This window comes from Vipera ursinii (genome assembly GCF_947247035.1).
Source record: "Vipera ursinii genome assembly, chromosome: 2".
Classification (NCBI taxonomy): Eukaryota; Metazoa; Chordata; class Lepidosauria; order Squamata; family Viperidae; genus Vipera; species Vipera ursinii.
This window is the reverse complement of record NC_139513.1, coordinates 223,329,302-223,351,966: the sequence shown is the minus strand read 5'-3', so window position 1 is coordinate 223,351,966 and position 22,665 is coordinate 223,329,302. Positions and strand designations below refer to the sequence as shown.

The window sequence follows — 22,665 nt, the reverse complement described above, 5'->3', positions numbered from 1 at the left end:
AATACTATTTGTCTTGTAAGGTTAAGGTAAAAGGTAAAGGTTCCCCCACACATGCGTGCTAGTCGTTTCCGACTCTAGGGGCCGGTGCTCATCTCCGTTTTAAAGCTGAAGAGCCACCGCTTGTCCGAGGACGTCTCCGTGGTCATGTGGCCGGCATGACTAGACGCCAAAGGCGCACGGAACGCTGTTACCTTCCCACCGTAGTGGTCCCTATTTTTCTACTTGCATTTTTACGTGCTTTCGAACTGCTAGGTTGGCAGAAGCTGGGATGAATAACAGGCGCTCACTCTGTTACGCGGCACTCGGGATTCGACCCGCCAAACTGCCGACCTTCTGATCGACAAGCTCAGTGTCCTAACCCACTGAGCCACCACGTCCCTCTTGTAAGGTTATAGTAACAGAATTTTGCAAGCTTGAATATACCTCCTTTCCTTTAACTTCGTGAGAACTAGGGAGGGTCATGTCTCTTTCATAAATTACATTTCTGCTAAGGATTCAAGGTTTCTTTCATCTGACCAATATTAGTTGCAGCGCTTTCTCCTGTTCCTCAAAGGTTATTCCTTCTGCCCGTTAGAAGCAGGCAATTATATGCTCTCCTCTATCAGCCCATTATACCTCTGCTCCACAAGCTAGTATGTTTCTGGATTCAATTCATTATGTCCAGCAAAAGAGATAAGCTCCAGGGCCTATTTCAAAGTGCCATTTGGCAGGACCAAGAAGGCAACCTTTGCTGCCATGGTACCCCCTTTTAGATATCATCCCCCTGACTCTTTCATAAGGCCTTAAAGTCAAGGAGTTTTTCATTGAGGATCTGGAGGTATAGCAGAGCCCATGCTATGGTCGCCTTCATTTGTTGCTGCTAATTATTTTTGTGTTTTTATAGTTGTGCATTATGATGTTTTAACTGTTATTGGCTGAAGAGAATTCTTTGCCTTCCTTTTTTACAAGCTAATGGGATCCTATCCTATAAGATTAGGAAGCTAAGGGTTTGTGATACAGCAAATATTATAGTACATTTGAAGAAACAAAATGGATGCCGTAATCTTAAATTACTAATGCCGTCCTGAAACTCTAGAAAAAGAGGCACCTTCCTAACTACTGCTTTCAACATAAAAAAAAACCTCACTGATTTAATGTTAAATTCTAAATGCCTAGGCAGGAAAAAACATGTCCACCCTTAATATAAACACCAAGATGGTACGAAGTTCACTTTCAGGACTGTTAGCCACAAGATCCGTCAGCTGTAATAACTCAAAGCATTGGAACATTGTGGTAAATATCAACAAAAAGCTTGAAACAAAATGTTCTACACAGATTTTTCAGTCTGAATTCTTAATACAGATATTCTAGGGGAGTGTCCAAAATAGTAAACTGATATATTCAAGATTGCTGTTCTTCTATGAAAGCCTCATGCCCCATGGAGTACAAAACAGACTACCTCATTCTTTTTATTATGATCTTACCTACATCCTGTTTAAGGGGTCTTGTGTAAATTCTCAAAATGGGACTGATACTTCAAATTACTATCCTTTTCTTATCAAACTCCATGGATGCTTTAACTAAATGTTGCTAAAAATCAGTTTATTATTAAGTACATTTTACAAAATCCAGATATACCCAGTACAAAAAATTAGCAATCGATCATCCTACTACATTTTGGCACAGAATTAAAACATGGTCATTTTAGAGATTTCAGACAGCTATATATCAGGGTGGCTCATAATTCCATCAATAAAATCCCAGTCCGTTCCTAAATTTTTATGATTCCAAAGATTGCTAGAAACTGGATATTTAGCCATATATTAGTAGTTTCCGTATATTAGTAAAACGAATCATGTTCAGCTTTGTTTGGCTGTCCCCGTCTGGTTCACTTCAGGCAGCTTCGTTTGGAGGAAATGGTACACATGAGGCCAGATTTTGTTGGTCTCTGTTCCAGAAAAAGATTCCAGCACTCCTTTTTGGCTAGAGAGAAGACAAGAATACATTAGTTATTTTTGCACATTAACAGTTTTCTCTCAATTCTTAGATTCTGAGAGTCTAGTATGGATCAATTGGACAGAGGTTTGAAGATGGCCTTGCAGTCGGAAACTCGACTATCTGGCATGTGGGAAAGGCCCTTCTCTTGCACAGCTTCCAGAACACGGAGTGCATTTCCTCCCTAAGAGCCATGTTTAGTCTTCTCTTCCAAGGTTTAGGAAAACGGCCAAAATGCATCTCTTTTGCAAACTTTAATTATACCATTTTAGCACTTAAGTCTTATTTCACTTCCAGCAATTTTATGACTGTGTTTTCTAAGATATATTTTAATGGCTGCAAACCATTTTGACTGTTTATCCAAACAGAAAGACAAAGTATAACTTTAATCATCAGTAAAATAATAACCCACAATTGAAAACAGCCCTGCTGATGGAGTAACCAGCAACTTCTGGGAAGATAAAGATACAGGATACAGTCATAACTGTAGATATCATCCCAGCGAGCAGTAGATAAACCAATAAACAATTTCTCAGTAGCAATTGTCTTGCAGGGGCTGGTTAGGAATGAATGAATGCCGGTTCACACATGCGGCACTTCTGGATGTGCAGGAATAGTCTGCTTCCTGCCATCCATTTCTTTCTTTTTTGGAGGACCCTGAAAAGGGTCAACAATCACCCTGGAGGGGCGATTACTGAGAGGAGGATTTCCCTGCGATCGCGGAAGGGCGGCAGCCCTCCGCTGGAATCCAGGATCATCTCCTTTGGCCTGAAGAAGAAGAGACCGGCCATAAAGATGGCTGATCACTAAGCCACTCCCTGCTGAAAGCCAAAAGCACTACCTAGCACTAAGAAGCAATCTGGAGGACCTGAGTGAGCTTTTACCTTTCCTATTCCCTTAACCATTTTCCTGTGGGACTTCCCTGAAAATCATCTTTCCCATTTTTTGAGAAAACGGCGAATATCTACTTTGGGAACAAATCTTAAAGCCTCAAAGCTACAAAAAATTAATTCAGCAAAGAAATTAAACAATTTCATCTGTATTTACTAAAAAGCTTCTATTTGTTGCTGGGGATCCACTATCCTAACTTCTTTCTAAGCTGTGAATTAAGGAAAAAATTTGGACTACAAAAGTTCTATATTAATTTGGAAAAAAAAAGAAAAGAAAATTCTTACATTGCACATTATATGTTATTGATGACATCTTGTGGCAAAACTTGGTACAGCAAGTAAATTTCCTTTTTCTGTTGTGAGAGCTGACTGAATAACAGAGCTGTCCTTGGCACTATGCTTAAAGATAAGTGTTAGGCATATGATTAAGCCTACCTGGTTGGGTTGGGAATATATAAGCCATGATGTATGATATCACTTTAAATGTGATGATTGGCCAAGGGTGTGTTTGCCTCCCAACGGCCATAAGAGGGAGCTAGGGACGTAGTTTCTCTCTCTCTGCTCTCGCTGTTTTTTCACTGTTAGTTACTCTGTTACTGCTATTGTTGGTTTGCTACTCTGTTAAACCTGAACAACTGTATTTTTGACCTTTGGACTGGTAAGAAGACTTTGTATTTGGAATACTCCTTGGACTGTTACTATTGTTTATCTGTTCTTTACACGTATATGACCTGGACTGTTTATTTTTGACTGTGCTTTGTATTACACCACAAAGTAAAGTATTTTGTTTTTCACACTTCAGTGTATCTGTGTGGTTACTGTGTGAACTTTGCTGCTCTCAGTACCTTTTTTGTCTGTGCAACTTCTTGTTAGCTCAAGGAGATCTCTGCGCAATTCCTGACAATAAGCGTGGGAACACTTGGCACTGAATACAACTCTTCAGGAGGTAGAAAATCTTTGACTATTATTAAAACAGCCTCCATGTAAGATTTAACAGCAAACAACAACGAAATGGATGAATACATCCCACCACTTGATTATAAACTGATACTGGACACGATTTTGGCAATGACAGAGCAAATTAAAGCCAAACTGCAAGACAAATCTGACAACGTAAAGCCACCAAATCAAATTTTGACTTTAAATGAGGAAAAGATAATTCAAAACCAAATAGAAGTGGAAACTAACACTAAAATAGGAGATTTCAAAGAACAACAAAAGCAACCTACAGAAAACCTTAAAGTCCAAACTTCAATGGCAACTACAAAACTTACAAGCCAAAAAGCAACAGCACCTGAAGAAAGCAACACCAAGAGTGAAGACACTAAAGGCCTTCAAATACACTATACTGAGAATTCAATTAATCAAATGACAACCATAATACCAGCTACTACTTTCTACCTAACCCAGATAGAATTGGAAAAACAAACAGATTTGACTGATTTAATGACAACTATATCAACCATCAAAAACTGAATTATCAAAGCAAAAATTCAATGGTTACAAAGGGGACATCCTCCTTGCAAAACTGACATTTGGATACGCTCCCTGGATTCAAATAAGCGGTATAGAAAGAAAGGAAGATACATTTGAGAACTTAAAAATGCCAAGAGGGAAGCATGATTGGCACAAAAGGAAGGCAAGAGTTAGATTTAAAAAAACTGAACTTGTTTCTCTTTTAGGATTCCTAAAGATAGACTATAAAAATATCTTTCTATGGATTAAGGGGAATCTCTAAAAAATATAACTGATTTTACATTTAGCTTTTAGATCTGTAAAGAAAAACAAAAGTAAGCTTTTAGAATATAACTCCAAACTATATTATAGAACTTGGAATGAGGGGAAAATTTCAAGTCAGTCAGCATTTCAATGAGAGTGCTTGGCAAAATGGTGTTGAAAGCCGAGTTGTAATCAACAAAAAGCATCCTGACATAGCTTCCAGGTTTCTCAAGATGGCTTGCTACAGAATGTAGAGCAGTAGCTATGGCATTGTCTGTCAGCCTGTTCCCCCTGTAGGCAAATTGATGTTTGTTGAAATCCAGTGGGAGGCATGTCCTAAGTTGTTGGAGAACCAGTCTTTTGAAGCATTCCATGACTACAGACGTTGCAACAGGTCTGTAGTCATTCAGGGACTCAACTGCAGTTTTCTTTGGGACTGGAACAATAGTAGCTGCTTTCAAGCATGATGGTACACAGGCCGTTTGCAAGGAGATGTTAAAGATCATTGTCAGGACCCCTGCTAATTGGTCGGCACAGTTCTTAACCACTATCCCCAGCACCCCATCTGGGCCTGTGGCTTTGCTGGGATTCACAGCCTTCAATACAGTTCTCACTTGGTCTTCGAACAGGGTGAGTTGCTGAGAATCAGAAGGCCGACCAGCAGAGGCTACAGGGTCTGGTCTTTTCACCTCGTAGCGAGTGAAGAAGATATTCAGCTCTTCTGCCAACGAGGCATCGGTATTAACCGTGTTCCTCGTACTGCACTTGTGGTTGGTCCCTGCCACACTTGCTTTAGATTGTTGTCTGCTAGGTGGTTCACCTTGTGTTTATATTGTTGTTTAGCCATCCTAATGCCTCTTCTGAGATTTGCCCTGGCCTCTCTGTATGTGTCCCTGTCCCCTGCCTTAAAAGCAGAATCCCGGTCTCTCAGGAGTGTTCATACCTCTGCAGTCATCCAGGGTTTGCAATTCCCGTAAACTCTAATGCACTTTTCTGTTGTCACACTATCAGTGCATGTTTTAATATAAGAGAGTACGGCATCCATGTATACATTCAAGTCTTGATCTTCGAATATACTCCTGTCAGTGGTTTCAAAACAGTCCTGCAACTGACTCAAAGCACCCACTGGCCAGGTTTTGACCCTTTTCGTGACTGCCTGAGTTCTTTTCCTGAGAGGGACATACTTTGAGCACAACAGGAGTGAAAGATGGTCAGATGTACCCAGGTGGGGGAGAGGGAATGCTCTGTATGCCTGTTTCAGATTAGAGTACATGCAGTCTAAAGTGTTCTTCCCTCTAGTGGAAAATTGCACATACTGTACAAACTTGGGGAGAACAGAAGTTACTGTAACCACTGGCCAAGTCCTGTTTGTTGGTTGCCAGAGGACAGTGTTCATGCAATATGGTTTGGGTGGTGCACAAATCCAAGTGATTCCATGACAGGGTTGAGTTGACTCTAACGAGGACACTCAAGCAGTGAGTGAGCACACACAGTTCCATTTGCGCAAGCGGAAGGCGTTCACTCGGGAACTCCATTTGAGCAAGCAGGTGCACGCCCCCACCGCTCGCGTAGATGGAGCTGTGTGCGCGCACACCCGCTGCTTGCATGGGACCATACCCTCTGCTGGTCTGCAAAGCTGGAAAGATTAGAGACCCCTGCTCTAAAGTACCTTTCCTACAGCCTACCTCTATGACACCGAAGAACTCAGCAAGGATAATAATAATAATAATAACTTTATTGTCACTTTGTACACCAATCAGCATACATCAAAATGAAATTTCATTGCATACAGCTCTCAAAGGGCCACCATCTCCAATCTACACTCCTTGTTCGTGGCCAGCTCAAGTTTCAGATCGTCCAGTTTAGTCTCTAGGGAGCAAACGATGGCAAACAGGACAGACGAAAACGGAGCTCCATGTGGTTTAGCTCTCAAATTAGCTTGTATTCCTGCAGGACAACCTTGCCTCCTCTCCTTTTTCTGATCCTGTCTCTTCCACCTTTTCCTTAAAGGGGCCTCGCTCCTTTTTGCTCCTGGAGCACGCTGCTTCTGCCACCGCCTCCAACTCCTCCAAAAGCCTCTCTCCCTTCCTCTGGGCCTACCGACAGCCTCATCCAGTTCCTTTGTCCATAAGCCCCGGGACCTCTCCTCCTCTGCCTCCTTCGGAAACAGCCCTGATTTGCAACAGAATCCATTGCTGTGCCAGCAATCAGATCTTGCTGCCGGCAGAACAATTTCAAGCAGCGCAAATGACTTTTAACGGTCTCACCAGTTCCGAAACAGCTTACATTCCTTAAATGTATCTTCTCTTATCCCAGTTATGATACAACAGGAATAACTGTACTGTCTTGTCATGTTTGTTCCGTTTTCAATATCCTTCCTCCTCTAGGCCACTGGGCATTTTTCCTCTTGTCAACTCTTTTATTTCTAACTCATTCAGATTGATACACAGCAACAGAAAAAGAACAGATATTTAAATTCAGATATCCTTGACTTACGAATGGTCACTTAGTGACCTTAGAAAGATGCAATGGACTCCCCCAAAGGTACCCATTCCCAAGCTCTGATAGCCATCCCTCCCCACGGTCATGTGACTGCATGGTGGGCATTCAGCAACTGGCTCACAGTCATCTGACTACATTTTATGACATTTTTGCTGAAAACCCGCATTTACTTCTATTTTTTTTGGCAAAAACAGTGCCTACTGAACAATGGGTATGCCACAAAAAGAGGTTGGGTCACATGGTAATCTGCTTTGCGACAATCATGACTTATGACTGTAATGGACAGGCTTCATTAGGGTTATAAATTGAGGACCACCTGTACAGACAGCAATGAGAGAAAGCAAGATGTTTCTTATTCCTCTTTTGCTCCTTTGGGGTCTTCAAGTCAGTTTTGATTCTGGATGTCTTATATGGAAAAGACATCTCGGTTTTTTTCAGAATTAGTTTGCAACTGTCTTCTTCCTAGGGCTCAGAGAGAGTGATTGGCCCCAAGCCACTCATCTGGCTTCATGCCTAAGGCAGAACTCGAACTCGAAGAGTCTCCTGGTTTCCAGTGCAGTGCCCTTAATCACTATATCAAAAAGCTTATCTTTCTACTGATGCAAAATTTAAAGACTCCATCTGAAAATATGAGAGCATGGATATAATCAAACATGAGCATGGAGGAGGAGCATGGAAAAGAGTGCAAAGGCAGGAGATAATAGTATTATTCTTCATAATAGAACATCGGCAGGAGTTAGAAAGGGATTAAAAGGGATTACAGGGGTGCAAAATCAATACACAGTCACGAGACACCCCATTCTTAGTTATACAGATTCAGATGTAAACACAGACTCCATAACAGCCTCTCTGTTTTTTCCTAAACCAGTGGTTCCCCAACATTTGTGGCTTGGCAGCCTGGCGGGGGGAGGGAGGGGAACTGGGCCATGTGAGCGATGGGCTGGTGCACATGCGCACATGCAGCTCTACTTGCACAAGCAGCGGGCTGACACACGCATGTGCGTGCAGCTCAACTTGTGCAAGTTGACCTGTACACATGTGCATGAATGCCAGCCCACTGCTCATGCAAGTCAAGCGCTCTGTGTGTGTGTGTGTGTGTGTGTGCATGCCAGCCTGCCACTCGCATGGCCTGGTTGCAAATAGGCCTAGTAGTGGGCCACGGCCTGGAGGTTGGGGACCCCTGTCCTAGACCACCCCATGAATTGGAAGACAAAAATCCATATGTAGGCTTCTTTTCTCACTGTTTGCATAGCACATCTGAAACATCCCTAAGTTGTGGCCAAGGTGTTAAAGAGAAAGTGTTAGACTAAATATTGCACACTGAAATGTGCTTACCGGTAATACTCCAGGACAGGTTTGGTTTCTGCTTCATAAGATTTCAATCTCTTCATAATCGTTTCCGGTTTATCATCATCACGCTGAACAAGAGGCTCTGCTGTGTGATCATCACGGCCCTGTTTATGGTAAAATGAAAATTCCCTACTATGAACAATAGCAGTTTATACACCTATGAGTTTTCTTCTATGGAATCTGCGCGCTATCTGGTTTTTGAATTATGCCATAAGCTGCTACTCCTGCCTACATTTTTACAGGCCATATTCTTTATTTTTGATAAATATTCAGCTTCCGTGCAATATTCCAAGAAATCTTTTGAGCAATTAAGAGACAGTTTTAAAATATTGGGCAGGAGAGAATGATGGTTTCTATGGCAATGAAAAGGCTGTATTGTATGACATGATCTTTCAAAAAGATATGTCCAATCTTTCTTAATGCATGCTAACATTGTTACTATTATTACAAAGTTTGATCACTGCTGATTTCTACAAAACACTATTATTGTATGTATAAGAGTATAGAAACAAAACTGTTAAGTTGGTAAAAAAAATCAAGTTATGAACTGAACAAGATTGGCTTTATGGAAGTATTACTGACATACTATAAGGTAAATTGTCTTGTAACATCTGCAACATTTTAAGTTGTTCTCCATAAAATCCCTAAATGAATATTTTAAAGAATAATAGCTGAAATCTCATGTTAGTTCATTTCAGCCATTTTAAAATGATTTTTATTTTTAAGTCTGAGGCCTAAGGGTCTCAACCCAGCAGGCTGATACTTCTATTTCCTTTTTAATTACCAATAGTACACAGTTTCTGGAAGTGAAAAGTGCCGATTTATGTCCCTACATTGTGATGATTGCAAAAGATGAGCAATTTTCAAACTAAACATGAAGAAGCAACACATATTGTCCAAATATTGTTAAATCATGCCAGCTATGATTAATAGTTTACTCATCACAACAGAAGAGAATCAACTCTTAACTCTTAATCCCAGCCTAGCTCACAGAATTATTTAAAGACAACACAACTCTATTTCGATTACAATCATAATGGACTTTTTCAGGGATTAGCAACAGATAGAAGCAGCCAACATTTAGCACACATTTGCCCAGTTCAGCAGCTGGCTGGAAACTATGGGATACGATGTGCCAGTTGGTGAACACTGATGGTTTGAGCAGCAGATAGCTTTCAATATTTGTTTTTGCATGGCTGCACTAGATATAGACAAAACTTACAGAGACTTTGGGAGGGTTGAATTCAAGATTGTACACCCGGCCACTAGCAGGATGAATCCAGCGTGCAGTCAAACGTTGCTTGATGGTCTCAAAAGGAACATCTAAAACGATCACGGTGTCAATTGGGCACACCTTATCCAGCGATTCAGCCTGTGGGACAGTCCGGGGGAAGCCTATGAAAGAAACAAAATGCCACTGTAGATAGCTAAAGGTACAGAAATAAGCTGTCACTAAGATGGGGCCCAGAGGAACCAAAGAGCCTCTTGTTGCGGGTGAAGAAGGAGAGTGCAAAAGTTGGCTTAAAACTTAACATTAAGAAAACCAAGATCATGGCATCCGGCCCTCTCAATTCCTGGCAAATAGATGGAGAAGAAATGAAGGTAGTGACAGATTTTATTTTCCTGGGCTCCATGATCACCGCAGATGGGGACTGCAGCCAAGAAATTATAAGATGCTTGCTTCTGGGGAGGAAAGCCATGGCAAATCTAGACAGCACACTAAAAAGCAGAGACATCACCCTGTCAACAAAAGTGCGTATAGTCAAGGCTATGGTCTTCCCAGTTGCAATGTATGGCTGTGAAAGTTGGACCATAAGAAAGGCTGAGTGCCAAAGAATTGAGTCCTTTGAACTATGGTGCTGGAGAAGACTCCTGCGAGTCCCTTGGACTGCAAGGCGATCAAACCGGTCAGTCCTAGAGGAGATCAATCCTGACTGCTCCTTAGAAGGCCAGATCCTGAAGCTAAAACTCAAATACTTTGGCCACCTAATGAGAAGAAAGGACTCACTGGAGAAGAGCCTAATGCTGGGAAAGATCGAGGGCAATAGAAGAAGGGGACAACAGAGAATGAGGTGGCTGGATGGAGTCACTGAAGCAGTAGGCGTGAGCTTAAATGGACTCCAGAAGATGGTAGAGGACAGGAAGGCCTGGAGGAATGTTGTCCATAGGGTCGCGATGGGTCGGACACGACTTCGCAGCTAACAACAACAACAAAGTCCTCATGTCCACAATTATGCCAAACATTTCCATAAACAAGACTGTCGTAAAGTGAGTTTTGCTCCCTTTCACAGCCTTTCTTGTCACAATTGTTAAGTAAATCACTGCAGTTGTTAAGTTGTTAAGTGAATCCGGCTTCTTCATTTTCTTTGTCAGAAGGGGATCACATAACCCCGGGATACTGCAACCATCAGTTTCCATAGGGTTGCGATAGGTCGGACACGATTTCGCAATTAACAACAACAAGATGGGGCCCAGTCAGGCTGATAGCAGCAGCTGAGGAGTTTTTTCTTTGATTAATGTTTTCAGTAACTAGATTTTGTTCGTGGTTTTTTTGTATTCCCATCTTTACTATTTTTATAAACAACTCAAGGCAATGAAGATATTCAATACACCTGCCTTCTCCTATTTACCTCACAACAACAATAACCCTGTGAGGTGGGTTGGGTTTATTTTTATTTTAATTCCATTTATATCCCACCCTTCTCCGAAGACTCAGGGCGGCTTACAAGCTTAGCAGTAGCCTTCATTCTATGTATATGCCTGCTTATTAGGGCTTTCACACACACCCCAAGCGGCATTATTACAAAGTCAGCTTAATTGCCCCCAACAATCTGGGTCCTCAATCCTGGGTTGAGAGAGAGTGACTGGCCCAAAGTCACCCAGCTGGCTTTAATGGCTAAGGTGGTTCTTGAATTCACAGTCTCCTGCCTTCAAACCTTGTGCCTTACACTGGACTAAACTGGCTGTCTTTGATTAATGTTTCTAGTTCTTTGTTTTTAGCTCTTTAATGTTTAGTCTTTAATAGAATGTTTTTAGTTCTTTAATGTTTCTTTGATTAATGTTGCTAGTTCTTGAAGGAATAAAGAAACTTATGCAAGTACAGCCTGATAAGAGAACTGGTTCAAACTTGCCAAGGACAAGGATTCTCATTTCTTGTACACAGACTTGAACTTTAGTAACTTGCAAACTCATTATAATGTTAGGCCTCCTGAATATGTAGATAAGCATTAACAAGATCATATTAAGAAATTATGGGATGTTTCATGCTACATGCTAGAACCTCTGAGATATGTCAAATGATATTAACCAAAGAACTCACTCCAAACCCTATATGACTGAAGTGAAGTGCTTCTCTACATGAGTTGTTCTTGGTGCTCTCTGAGCCAGGATGTTTTCTTGCTGACTTTTCATTACCCAAATTAGGTAATATCATCTGATGATGTTACCTAGTTTAGGTAATGAAACACCTGCAAGAAAACAACCAAACTCAGAGAGCACCAAGGACCCCTCATTTCAACCCTGAGTGACAAATACTCTCCTTTATTGATTCTCCATCTTTCTAAGGGGCTCTTCAAATGAGTGGCGTGTCCTCTTCGTTTGTGTAGATAAATAAAGAGTACTGTATTTTCTGGCGTATAAGACGACCCCCGACTTTTGAGAAGATTTTCAAGATTTTTCGTCTTATACGCCGGAAAATACTTACATGCCAGTTGCCAAGTGTCCGACACAAGCCCGATTCAGACCTGTCTGATGCAGATGATGCAAAGCCCTACTGGTTTCCACCCGACGCCGGACGGCTCCGCTGATGCTGCCTCAAGAGGGAAGAGCGTGAGGCGCCTGCCACGGCTCCCCGAGGGCTCCTTAGGAGCCGGGGAGCGCGTGTGTGCGCAGGACTGCCCTGCCGGCTCCCACCAGACGCCAGCCTGCCCTGCTTCCTCCACAGTGAGAGGGGAGGGCGTGCCTTCCCGGGCTCACTGACTTGCAGCCAAGCCGGAGCCGAAAGGGGCTTTTCCTTCCACCCACCCTTTGGAATAGACGCAAGAGCTCCCGGGGTCTGGCGTTTGCAAGGGGGAGGGGAAGGGGCTGAGAGGCTCTTGGGGGTGGGAAGGGAGAGTCACGTTGGAGGGGGGACTGGACTAAGGAAGCTTGAAGTTGCTTTGCAAGAATGGGGGCGCTCGATTGATTTATGTACTATTTTCCGGCGTATAAGACGACTGGGCGTATAAGATGACCCCCCAACTTTTGAGATGATTTTCATGGGTTAAAAAGTCATCTTATACACCGGAAAATACGGTAAATTTTTAGTCTACATTTCTGGCTCAGGTTGTATTTGGGCAAAGCACACCAGACTAATATCTGCCAATGTTTCTGGCAGGGGTCCCCAACCCCGGGTCGTGCAAACAAGCAAAGCCCAATTCGTGGGATGTAGGCAGCGTGCAAAACCATGCCTCTCCAGTCCATGGAAAAACCTCTTTCTTCAGAATTGGTCCCTGGTGCCCAGAAGGTTGGGGGCCGCTGCTTTATGGCTAACATACCTTTGCTTTTCTCTTGCCTGAATACGGCGTGGCCTGTTTATTAATTGGAAACATTTGTACCCAAGTTCCAAAATAGGTATATTTTGGAATATTCCCACGTAGCACTGCAGCATTTCATTAAAAATGCAGTATCCTGATAGTTTCTATTTCTATGTAACACTACAATTGAGAAACATTCAATGACATTTCAACTGAAATGCAATCAGACCATCGTCACATCTAACCAGATCTGAAAATCCACCTTGTCCTTGGTGTGTGGGACAGCATGTGCATATTTATCCAGTATCCCTTATGCTGGCTAAGCATATGGTTCAGATTGCAACTGAAAGTGCTTTTTTCATCTTTTAAAACTATCATAATCTGAGCCACCTTATCTTACACAGACTGTTTTGCCAAGCATTGCAGCATTCTCAGTAATAACCGTAACTCTCTAAGAAATTGTGACAGTTAAAGACCATGTAACCAGGAGTTTTCTTAGTTAGGGAAAGGCAACTTTAACTAACCCGGTGACAGTTGGTGGTATTATATACTGTAAGTGCTTTTGCCTACTAGTTTCTCACAGAATGCCACACTAAGGAACACATGGATGGTTTCAGTACGTCTTTTCTTATATCCTTAATCTTCATTATTTTCATATCCATAGTTTACTGAAAGTTTAGGTCATTTAGAAAGCTTCTGGACCTTCCTGTCTGCCCTTTGCCCTTTGTTCATGTCCGCTTCATGCTCCTAAACCCAGGAACACCAGAAAAGACTCAGGATCAAAGGCCTGTAAGTCTATTCCATGTAATGCAGGTATATGGCTGCCCACCTTACTCTGAGCGGCTCACCACCCAAAAATAAAAATGAACAATGAAAGAAAATATTGCCACCAAAAAGACCTGGTACCAAAATTAAACTTCCCCATGCAGCTAAGGGAGGCCTAGAACTCAGTCTTTTCATTAAACTAGACATACCCAATTCCTGTAACTGTTCTTCATATGTTTTAGCCTCCAGTCCCCAAATCATGTTTGTTGCTCTTCTTAGTCCTGTAAGCTGCCTCGAGGTCCCCGTGAGTGAGTAGGCAGCAACATAAATTTTCCAAAGAAATACTGCAAGGAGGAAGGTAAGCCAGCAGCTCCTGTCTCGCCTGATCTCTACAGACCAACTTCACAAAGAGAAGCTCACTTCCGGTTATGTCAGGGTCCCTAAAAGCTATCAGAAACTCCTTGATAACAGTCTAACTGTTCAATACCTTATCATCAACTAACCTTCTATGCTTAACATATAGGATTCACTAGCTGGAAACTACCCTTCATTGACAGAAGGTACAACACAGGTTCTCACCATCCAGCAGCACATGCTTTTGATCTAGCGTTTTCAGCTCACTCAGCATCAGCTGGGTCATGATGTCATCGGGAATCAGTTGCCCTTTTTCAATATATGACTTAGCCAGTATGCCAATTTCTGTGGAAGCAAGAACAAACAGAAAAATCTTAAGGAAGTGGGGGTTTGCATGTAATTGTGTTATAGTTTTATTTTGTTTTGCTCTCACTCAACATTCATCTTTTATTGGTGAGAAAATGAGCAAAAAAACAACAACACATTTTTCCCAGAGAATCAAGTCTTATTATAGGACTACACCTGAAGGCTGCTATCACACTATGGATGAGCACATTCAGTAAAAGTTAAAGAAATATAGGCCAAAAAATATCCTCTCGCAAAACAAAAATCGAACTGTATCCTTGCTCAAAATAAGCATTCCTCAAATTAACGCTTTTTCTAATTCAGTATTTATGGATGGCAGATATCTTGTTCCTCTTTCCTTTCACAGGTGAAATCTTTGCTTTTTGGCTCCTATAGCTAATTCATTTCCTTCCTCTCCTTTTACATTTACAGACTGTTCAATTCCATCTACTGCCCCGTTCAGGTCACTGCATTAAATTTTCATTTTGTTACATTGGACATTTTCCAGATCAACTACTTAATAGGCTCTTAAAGTTGTTTATGGCCATGCAGCTTGGTTTGGAAGTATTCCACAACTCAGGATGATTTTGACTTCTAAATAAACATTGGTAGATCAAATAGGGCGCTAATGAATTATTGTGATTTACTTTGGAACTTAAGTGATTATAAGGAAAGCCTACTTACACAATCATACTTGCAAAGTGGCTGTCATAATAATATCCATTACATGTTTACATGTTTCCTTTTGAATAACATGCCTTCCCACTCTATCGCTGTTTAGTTTTAACTGCATCATTTCAGTTAGAACTTTTATCATTTGCTTCTGATTCTGGCTTATTGGGAAATCAAGAAGCCAAGGATTCCAATTTGAAAGAAACGTTAACCAAATGATAACTATAAACCTGGAGAGCTGCATGGGTATTTAGTTGCTTCCACTGACAGAAGGAGTCAGGCAATTTAGTGTGATGCTTCAGCAAAGAGCAGGAAATGCGCATAATAATCTCACATAAATTCTTGAAAGCGCATTTCCCTGAACTTAGTGGCATTTCCTCCAACCTTTTGAACACCAGGGACCGATTCTGAGGAGAGAGGTTTTTCTGCGGACCCGAGGGGGCGTGGATTCACATGCTACCTCCATCCCGCGGATTGGGCTTAGCTTGTTTGCACGGCCCAGTTTCTGGTATGCCACGGCCCCGGTGCCGGTTCAGAGACCGGGGGTTGGGAACCCCGGTCTAGGCCATCTAACCATTGAAGTGCAGCACAATTTACATGAAATGATGAACAGTAATAATTTTCCTCATTTTCCATTTCCTATATGCTAATCTTTCACAAAATGCAACGCGAAAACCTCATTATCATCTCATTGTCTTATAAAGGGGAGCTCATGAATTGCTCAAATAACATCTTCTTTCCTGCCCTAAGAACATTCTAAATCTTTGCTCCCTTGTCTTCCTTCTCTGTTACTAAACATACTTTCTGCAACCGCTAACATACTCCAGAAACAGCAAGACTTTAAACTTAGCAAAGTCACAGATGTTAACCTTTAAGTGTCAGTACAAGTAAATGTTTAACTTATATGAACTTGGAACTATTTAAACTGGCTTCAGGGCGTGCAGAGGAAATTCTGCAGTCAAAACATGGAATATGACTTTATGCTAGTCTTTAGAAATCTATAAAGTAGTCCAGTTCATACCTATTACTTTGGATTTGTTCACATATTCATTCATATTTAAAGCTTTTTTCTCCCTATTTATACTACTGTTATAGATTCACTGTGGAAAAATGAGGTTATACTGCAATTTAAAAATAATCTCAAGTCGTTTCACCATGCTATAATACAGGTAAAACTCAAAAAATTAGAATATCATGCAAAAGTTCAGTAATGCAACTTAAAAGGAGGAAACTAATATATGAGATAGACTCATTACATGCAAAGCAAGATAGTTCAAGCCATGATTTGTCATAATTGTGATGATTATGGTGTACAGCTCATGAAAACTCCAAGTCCATAATCTCAGAAAATTAGAATATTGTGAAAAGGTGCAATATTCTAGGCTCAAAGTGTCCCACTCTAATCAGCTAATTAAGCCATAACACCTGCAAAGGGTTCCTGAGCCTTTAAATGGTTTCCCAGTCTGGTTCAGCAGGAATCACAATCATGGGGAAGACAGTTGTGCAGAAAACCATCATTGACACCCTCCATAAGGAGGGAAAGCCTCAAAAGGTAATTGCAAAAGAAGTTGGATGTTCCCAAAGTGCTGTATCAAAGCACATTAATAGAAAGTTAGGTGGAAGGGAAAAGTGTGGAAGAAAAAGGTGCACAAGCAGCAGGGATGACCGCAGCCGGAAGAGGATTGTCAGGAAAAGTTCATTCAAAGTGTTGGGGACTTTCACAAGGAGTGGACTGAGGCTGGAGTCAGTGCATCAAGAGCCACCACACACAGACCGATCCTGGACATGGGCTTCAAATGTCGTATTCCTCTTGTCAAGCCACTCCTGAACAACCAATGTCAGAAGCGTCTTACCTGGGCTAAAGAAAAACAGACCTTGTCTGTTGCTCAGTGGTCCAAAGTCCTCTTTTCTGATGAGAGCAACTTTTGCATCTCATTTGGAAACCAAGGACCCAGAGTCTGGAGGAAGAATGGAGAGGCACACACTGCAAGATGCTTGAAGTCCAGTGTGAAGTTTCCACAGTCTGTGTTGATTTGGGGAGCCATGTCATCTGCTGGTATTTGTCCACTGTGCTTCATTAAGTCCAGGGTCAATGCAGCCATCTACCAGGAGATTTTGGAGCACTTCATGCTTCCTTCCACAGACGAGCTTTATGGGGATGCTGACTTCATTTTCCAGCAGGACCTGGCACCTGCCCACACTGCCAAAAGCACCAAAACCTGGTTCAATGACCGTGGGATTACTGTGCTTGATTGGCCAGCAAATCCACCTGACCTGAACCCCATAGAGAATCTATGGGGCATTGCCAAGGCTTAAGGAGTGTATTTAAGCAGGCTTAAGGTGAGTGTCCTCCAGAGTTTTGCAAGAGTTGGGTAGCTTTCTTGCTAAGGTTAGTGTCTCCAGAGTTTAAGTCAATTGTGTAGCTATCTTGCTAAGGTTAGTGTCCTCCAGAATATAGGGATAGATGTGTAGCTATGTTGCTAAGGTTAATGCCCTCCAAAGTTTGGGGAGAGTTGTGTAGCTTTCTTGCTAAGTTAGTGTTCTCCAGAGTTTAGGGACAGTTGTATAGCTATCTTGCTGACCCTGAGCAAAAGGATCCAGTTAGGTTGCCATATCTTGCGCACATTGCTTGAATACAATGAGTGTTTATCAATTAGAAAATTATCAATTAGAGATTTTCAATTTTCTCTGGGAGAAAAACCACAGTGCTACATTTTTTTGCTACATTGTTCTATTCTTAGTTGAATCAAAATTGTCAAATTTGCACAACTTTGCAAAAAGAAAAGAAACCGAAGCCGCCTGAAAAGAACAGCTTCCACCAGAATGCAACAAAGCAGATCCAAGTGCCTATTTCAATGTCAGTCAGACCTGCCTCCCTCCTTAATGCTATATTAGGAGCACATGAGGACACTTGGAACAACTTGGAGAAGACCCTTTGCAATGGGACAAAAAAACCAGCAGTAAAGTCCCAGCTAAGCACCAAACAGTAATTGCATATGCACTTTTGCCAAATAAAGCTTTCATACTGTTCTGTTAAAAGTGAAGGGCTGTTCTTTGGGTTGGGATCTCTTTAGCAATAATGGCCTTGTGTACTACAAGGAACCTTTGTAATGGCATTCTCACAAGGGTTATGGATTAACAGCAGCAGGCATCTAGCAATCATAAAAGAATTTAAGACTTTATTCCACAACTTTGTTTTGGAAATGAAATCAAATGCAGACCTTAATACAAGGGATGCAGAGTCTGTCTTAGATGAATATTTTTCAGCCAAATGTTGCTATACTTGAATATAGTCAAGGGAGGATAGCATCCATCTCTAAAGCCAGCTTGCACATCCGCCTCTATTAGTTGTGTTGATTTTAACACAGAGCTTTCTTATGCTTAGAGGCTGATGAGTCTATAGCAGGCAGTTCACAAGTGCCCTCTTTATAAACAAGCACTCTTAATTAATGGTTAGGCCCCTGTTGTTGGGCATTTGTGTGGTACAATCCAGGTAGATGAACAGAAGAGAAAATACCAAGGCCCATTATTCCAAATTATGGCATAAGACGTTGGCAGCAGTAAAATCATTATCTGGGGTTTATTAGGCTTGAACAATTTTATGAGGCCTGTTGTTTCAGAGCTTGTATGAAAAAAAAAAAACCTGCGAGGACTTGTCCAAGAAGTCTCTGAGAATCTCAGACACAATGTCATGTAGAAAAGGCTTAACTAGGGAGCTGGTTAATATTAGGTTCTACTTTAGATTCAGGTAAATTTTCTTCCCCATATAAAACCCTAAAACAGAGATCCCCAACCTTTTGGGCACCAGGGACCGGTTCCATGGAGAGAGGTTTTTCCATGGACCAGAGGGGACATGGTTTTGTGTGCTGCCTGCATCCCACAGATGGGGCTTTGCTTGTTTGTGCGGACCGGTTGCTGGCATGCCACGGCCTGGTACTGGTCCACAGACCAAGGTTTGGGGATCTCTGTCCTAAAAGCATTTCCCCATTCTGTATCTGGTATAAGGTAAAGAATTTATTAATTGAATGGAAAGCTATCAGGTGCTAACATTAGGCTTAAGATGCTGCTATTAAATGTAGTTGGGAAGCCTCAGGTTATTTATTCTAGTTTTTTTTCTCAGATCTTGCATATAAAGCTAAATCATCCATAGCGATTTTAAAATACATAATCAGTTCATTCTTAGCCCTAGGTACTCCTTGCTAAATCAGGACTAAGGGGCAAGCTTTTCTTTTAGAGTTTTTCTATTCGTTGATATTTGAGCAGACAGTACTGGATAGAGTGACAATATTTGATAACGTACAGTTTCCAGGACAACCTTTAATTACTGTAAAGTCTATCTGCAATGCTACTTCAGAACAGTGTGACTCAGACATCGCCACTTTGCACTGGTAAGTCCATCTAGCACCAACTAGCCCCAGCTCCAGATCAAATCCCATGTTAGCCAGTGGATCCATTTCCAGAAATAGGTTATCAAAAGCTGTTATCCCTGGGATACTAGGAAGGTGATCAAATTCAGATCGACTATTTAGGTAAAATTTTTGTATAAACCTTGGCAACTTTTAAGACTTGTGGATTTCAACTCCCATGCTGGCTGGAGAATTCTGGGAGTTGAAGTCCACCAGTCTTAAAAGTTGCCAAGGTTGGACACCCCTGATTTAGATTGTAGTGTAATCAATTAAGAGAAGCCTTTTCCCCCACACAGTGATGGAATCTGTCAGTGTTCCATGCCATGTTGAAATATTAAGATAGTGCATGCTAGAAAACATGCTAAATGTATCTCCACAGTATACACACATATGTTGCCTCTTCAGGAAGCTTGATGGCTTGCACTACAAGCACTGGGAAAATATGAGAAAGCTTATGGTTAATATAACAAAATAGACCTCTGAGGACCACAATGAATTTCCACTTGCTGTGCCAGAGACTTGGTCCTTCATCTATTAAACATGTATGTGGGCTTGGTTCAAGTTCTTCAATGAGGTGAAACAGTGAAAGTGAAACACACACAAAGAAGAGCTAGTAAATTAAAGCACTTGTAATTACATTCATTAAATACGTTTAATTACAATACTGGTGTTTTAATGATAGTTGGGAAAGGATTATTGATGGGAGTTACATACATTGCCGAATGTAGAGGGATGGAATAAATAAATGTTGGAGAAATTAAAAACCCAAAATCCACATGAAGAGAGAATACTGTTACAAGGCCTGCCAACCAAAGCTTCATGTAATTACTTGCAAACTTAATTCTAGGAAGCCTTGCAATTACTTTCAACTATTTTGTAACCCTTCCCTTTCAGAATCTCGAATCTAGATCAACCAGGGCTTGGTTCACATTTAACACTAGGCTAGGGGGCTGAGCGTCTGGCTTCGCATAGTCTGCAAATCGTGGAGTGTTCAATAAACCATGGCTTAGCCCGGGGGTCTTCAAACTTGGCCCTTTGATGACTTGTGGACTTCAACTCCCAGAATTCCTCAGCCAGCGAGCCTGGCTGAGGAGTTCTGGGAGTTGAAGTCCACAAGTCATCAAAGGGCCAAGTTTGAAGACCCCTGGTTAGCCCAATAGAGCTTAGCCCAATAGAGCTTAGCCCAATAGGTGAACCGAGCCACCTGAATACCAGGCTTGCCCAAAACATGCTTTCCTTTCCCACTCTTTGCCAGAAGAGCAGATATTATCGTTCAATTTTTGTGATATTTTTTTTTAGATAAGAGCGACGACAAGCAAACCAGGTCTGCCGTCTCTGAAACTGATCCGTTTTATATAGTGGCGTCCTCGCTCGCTTTCCTTACCGGTCTTCCTGTTCATGTTGTCCCTCAGGATGTCTCCGCTGGAGAGATGCTTCAGGGCGAAGTGCTGGACGATGCGGGAAGACACGGTGCCTTTCCCGGAGCCGGGGGCTCCCATGATCAGCGCCCGCATCAGCGCCGCCCGCACCACCATGGCGGGATGGGAGGAAAGCAAAATCCCAGCGTTCCCCTCCCTCCCTCGGCTTGCAGCGGCGCTCGCTACGCCCCCAGCATCTCCTTCGAAGGGCCCGGGCGGTCACGGCCTCGTCCCGACAGGTACCCCAGCTCAACAACTCAGGAAAATGGGCGTCTCCGCAGCCTGGTCGACGAGGCAGCCAGGAATGACTCCTCCCCCAGCGGCAAGGCCGCTCCTCCGAGCTGCAAACAGGCCTCGCTGCAAAGGAGGGGTCAGCGGGGCTCCGGTCCCTCGTTTTGACCGCTCCGGTCTACAAGTCTTTCTCTCTTTCTTTCTTTTTCTTCCTTCCTTCCTACTAATGCCACGGGTATCACAGACTTATACAGTAATTCACCGTCAGTCAGTTATCGGATCTGACCTGCAAAAACTCAGGACAACCAACATGGTAGCAAGAAGTTTGTTTTTTTATTTCATTGTATTGGGTTCGTTCTGGCCAACCCAAAATGAACGGCAAAGAGAGGAGGATAGTTGCTTTCTTAAATATAAAGTAAAGAGATGAATATGGGACTGAAAGGTTTCACTTAGCATTTGAATAAGTATTGATGTGATATTTATATTGCTTGTAGTTATTTTATGAGAGTTAAAGTGCGATAGATTTAATAGTTATTGTTGTTTGCATATGGTAGATTATGATTGTTTTTACTGTTATACCTTGTATTTAGCTCTGGGAAGTCGGGGAGGGGGGAGGGGGAGGGAGGGAGGTGTTGGGGAGGGTTGGGAAGAGGAGAGGGGGTTGGGAGGGGTGTTGTTTTTGTTTTGTTAAAAATAAAATGTACTGTAAAACTTTTCAATAAAAAAAAGAGATGATGTTTGCAACGTTTCTGTCTGGCTGCGCGTTATTAGAGCCTGAGATTTACTGTGTTCAGTCCTCTAGGAGTAGGGCGGTATATAAATCAAATAAATAAAAAAGAAAGAAAGAAAGAAAGAAAGAAAGAAAGAAAGAAAGAAAGAAAGAAAGAAAGAAAGAAAAGAAAGAATGAATTAACTCTCCAGGAATTTGACTGAACTTTGAAGTCAGTTGGTTGCTTTGAGAATATCTGCCTCCAGTTCACTCCTTTCACAACATGTAAATCAGCTTGTTATGGAAATAAGGTAATTGAAATATAAGCCATAATCATAAACTTTATGTGAGCAATTTGAGTATCTCACCTGTAAAGTTTGTCTGCAAAATAATGTATTTCTGTATATAAATATATTTGAATGCAACACAACATCTATAATTGCCTGTCTCTATCTCTGATTGTTACTGGTAAAACTAGATTAATTCTAAGAGATAATGTTTTTCAATCTGAGCAACTTTTAAGATGTGGGCTAGGGAATTCTGGGAATTGAAGTGCTTGCCTCTTAAAGTTTCCCACTTCAAAACCACTGCTCTAGAATTATCTAGAGAGAGACAACTTCTATCAAAGTTGTTTCCCATGTTACTTAAGAAGCCATTTTACATATATTTGGAGCAACTGTCATCAGTCTGCAGATAATAATAATAATAATAATAATAATAATAATAATAATAATAATAATAATAATAATAATAATAAAGTTGGAAGGGACCTTGGAGGTCATCTAGTCCAACCCCCTGCTCAGGCAGGAAACCTTA

General features: G+C 41.7%; 1 protein-coding gene across 1 annotated transcript; it reads right to left on the bottom strand.

Moving 5' to 3' along the window:
* Window positions 1-1,564: 1,564 nt before the first annotated feature.
* Window positions 1,565-21,688, bottom strand: AK3 (adenylate kinase 3). Its single transcript, XM_083353157.1, has 5 exons — window positions 20,876-21,688; window positions 14,294-14,413; window positions 9,658-9,830; window positions 8,421-8,539; window positions 1,565-1,962 (listed from the first exon to the last, which is right to left on the bottom strand). The coding sequence occupies exons 1-5, from the start codon at window positions 21,024-21,026 to the stop codon at window positions 1,839-1,841; spliced, it is 687 nt and encodes a 228-aa protein (XP_083209283.1). The 5' UTR covers window positions 21,027-21,688; the 3' UTR covers window positions 1,565-1,838.
* Window positions 21,689-22,665: the final 977 nt, after the last annotated feature.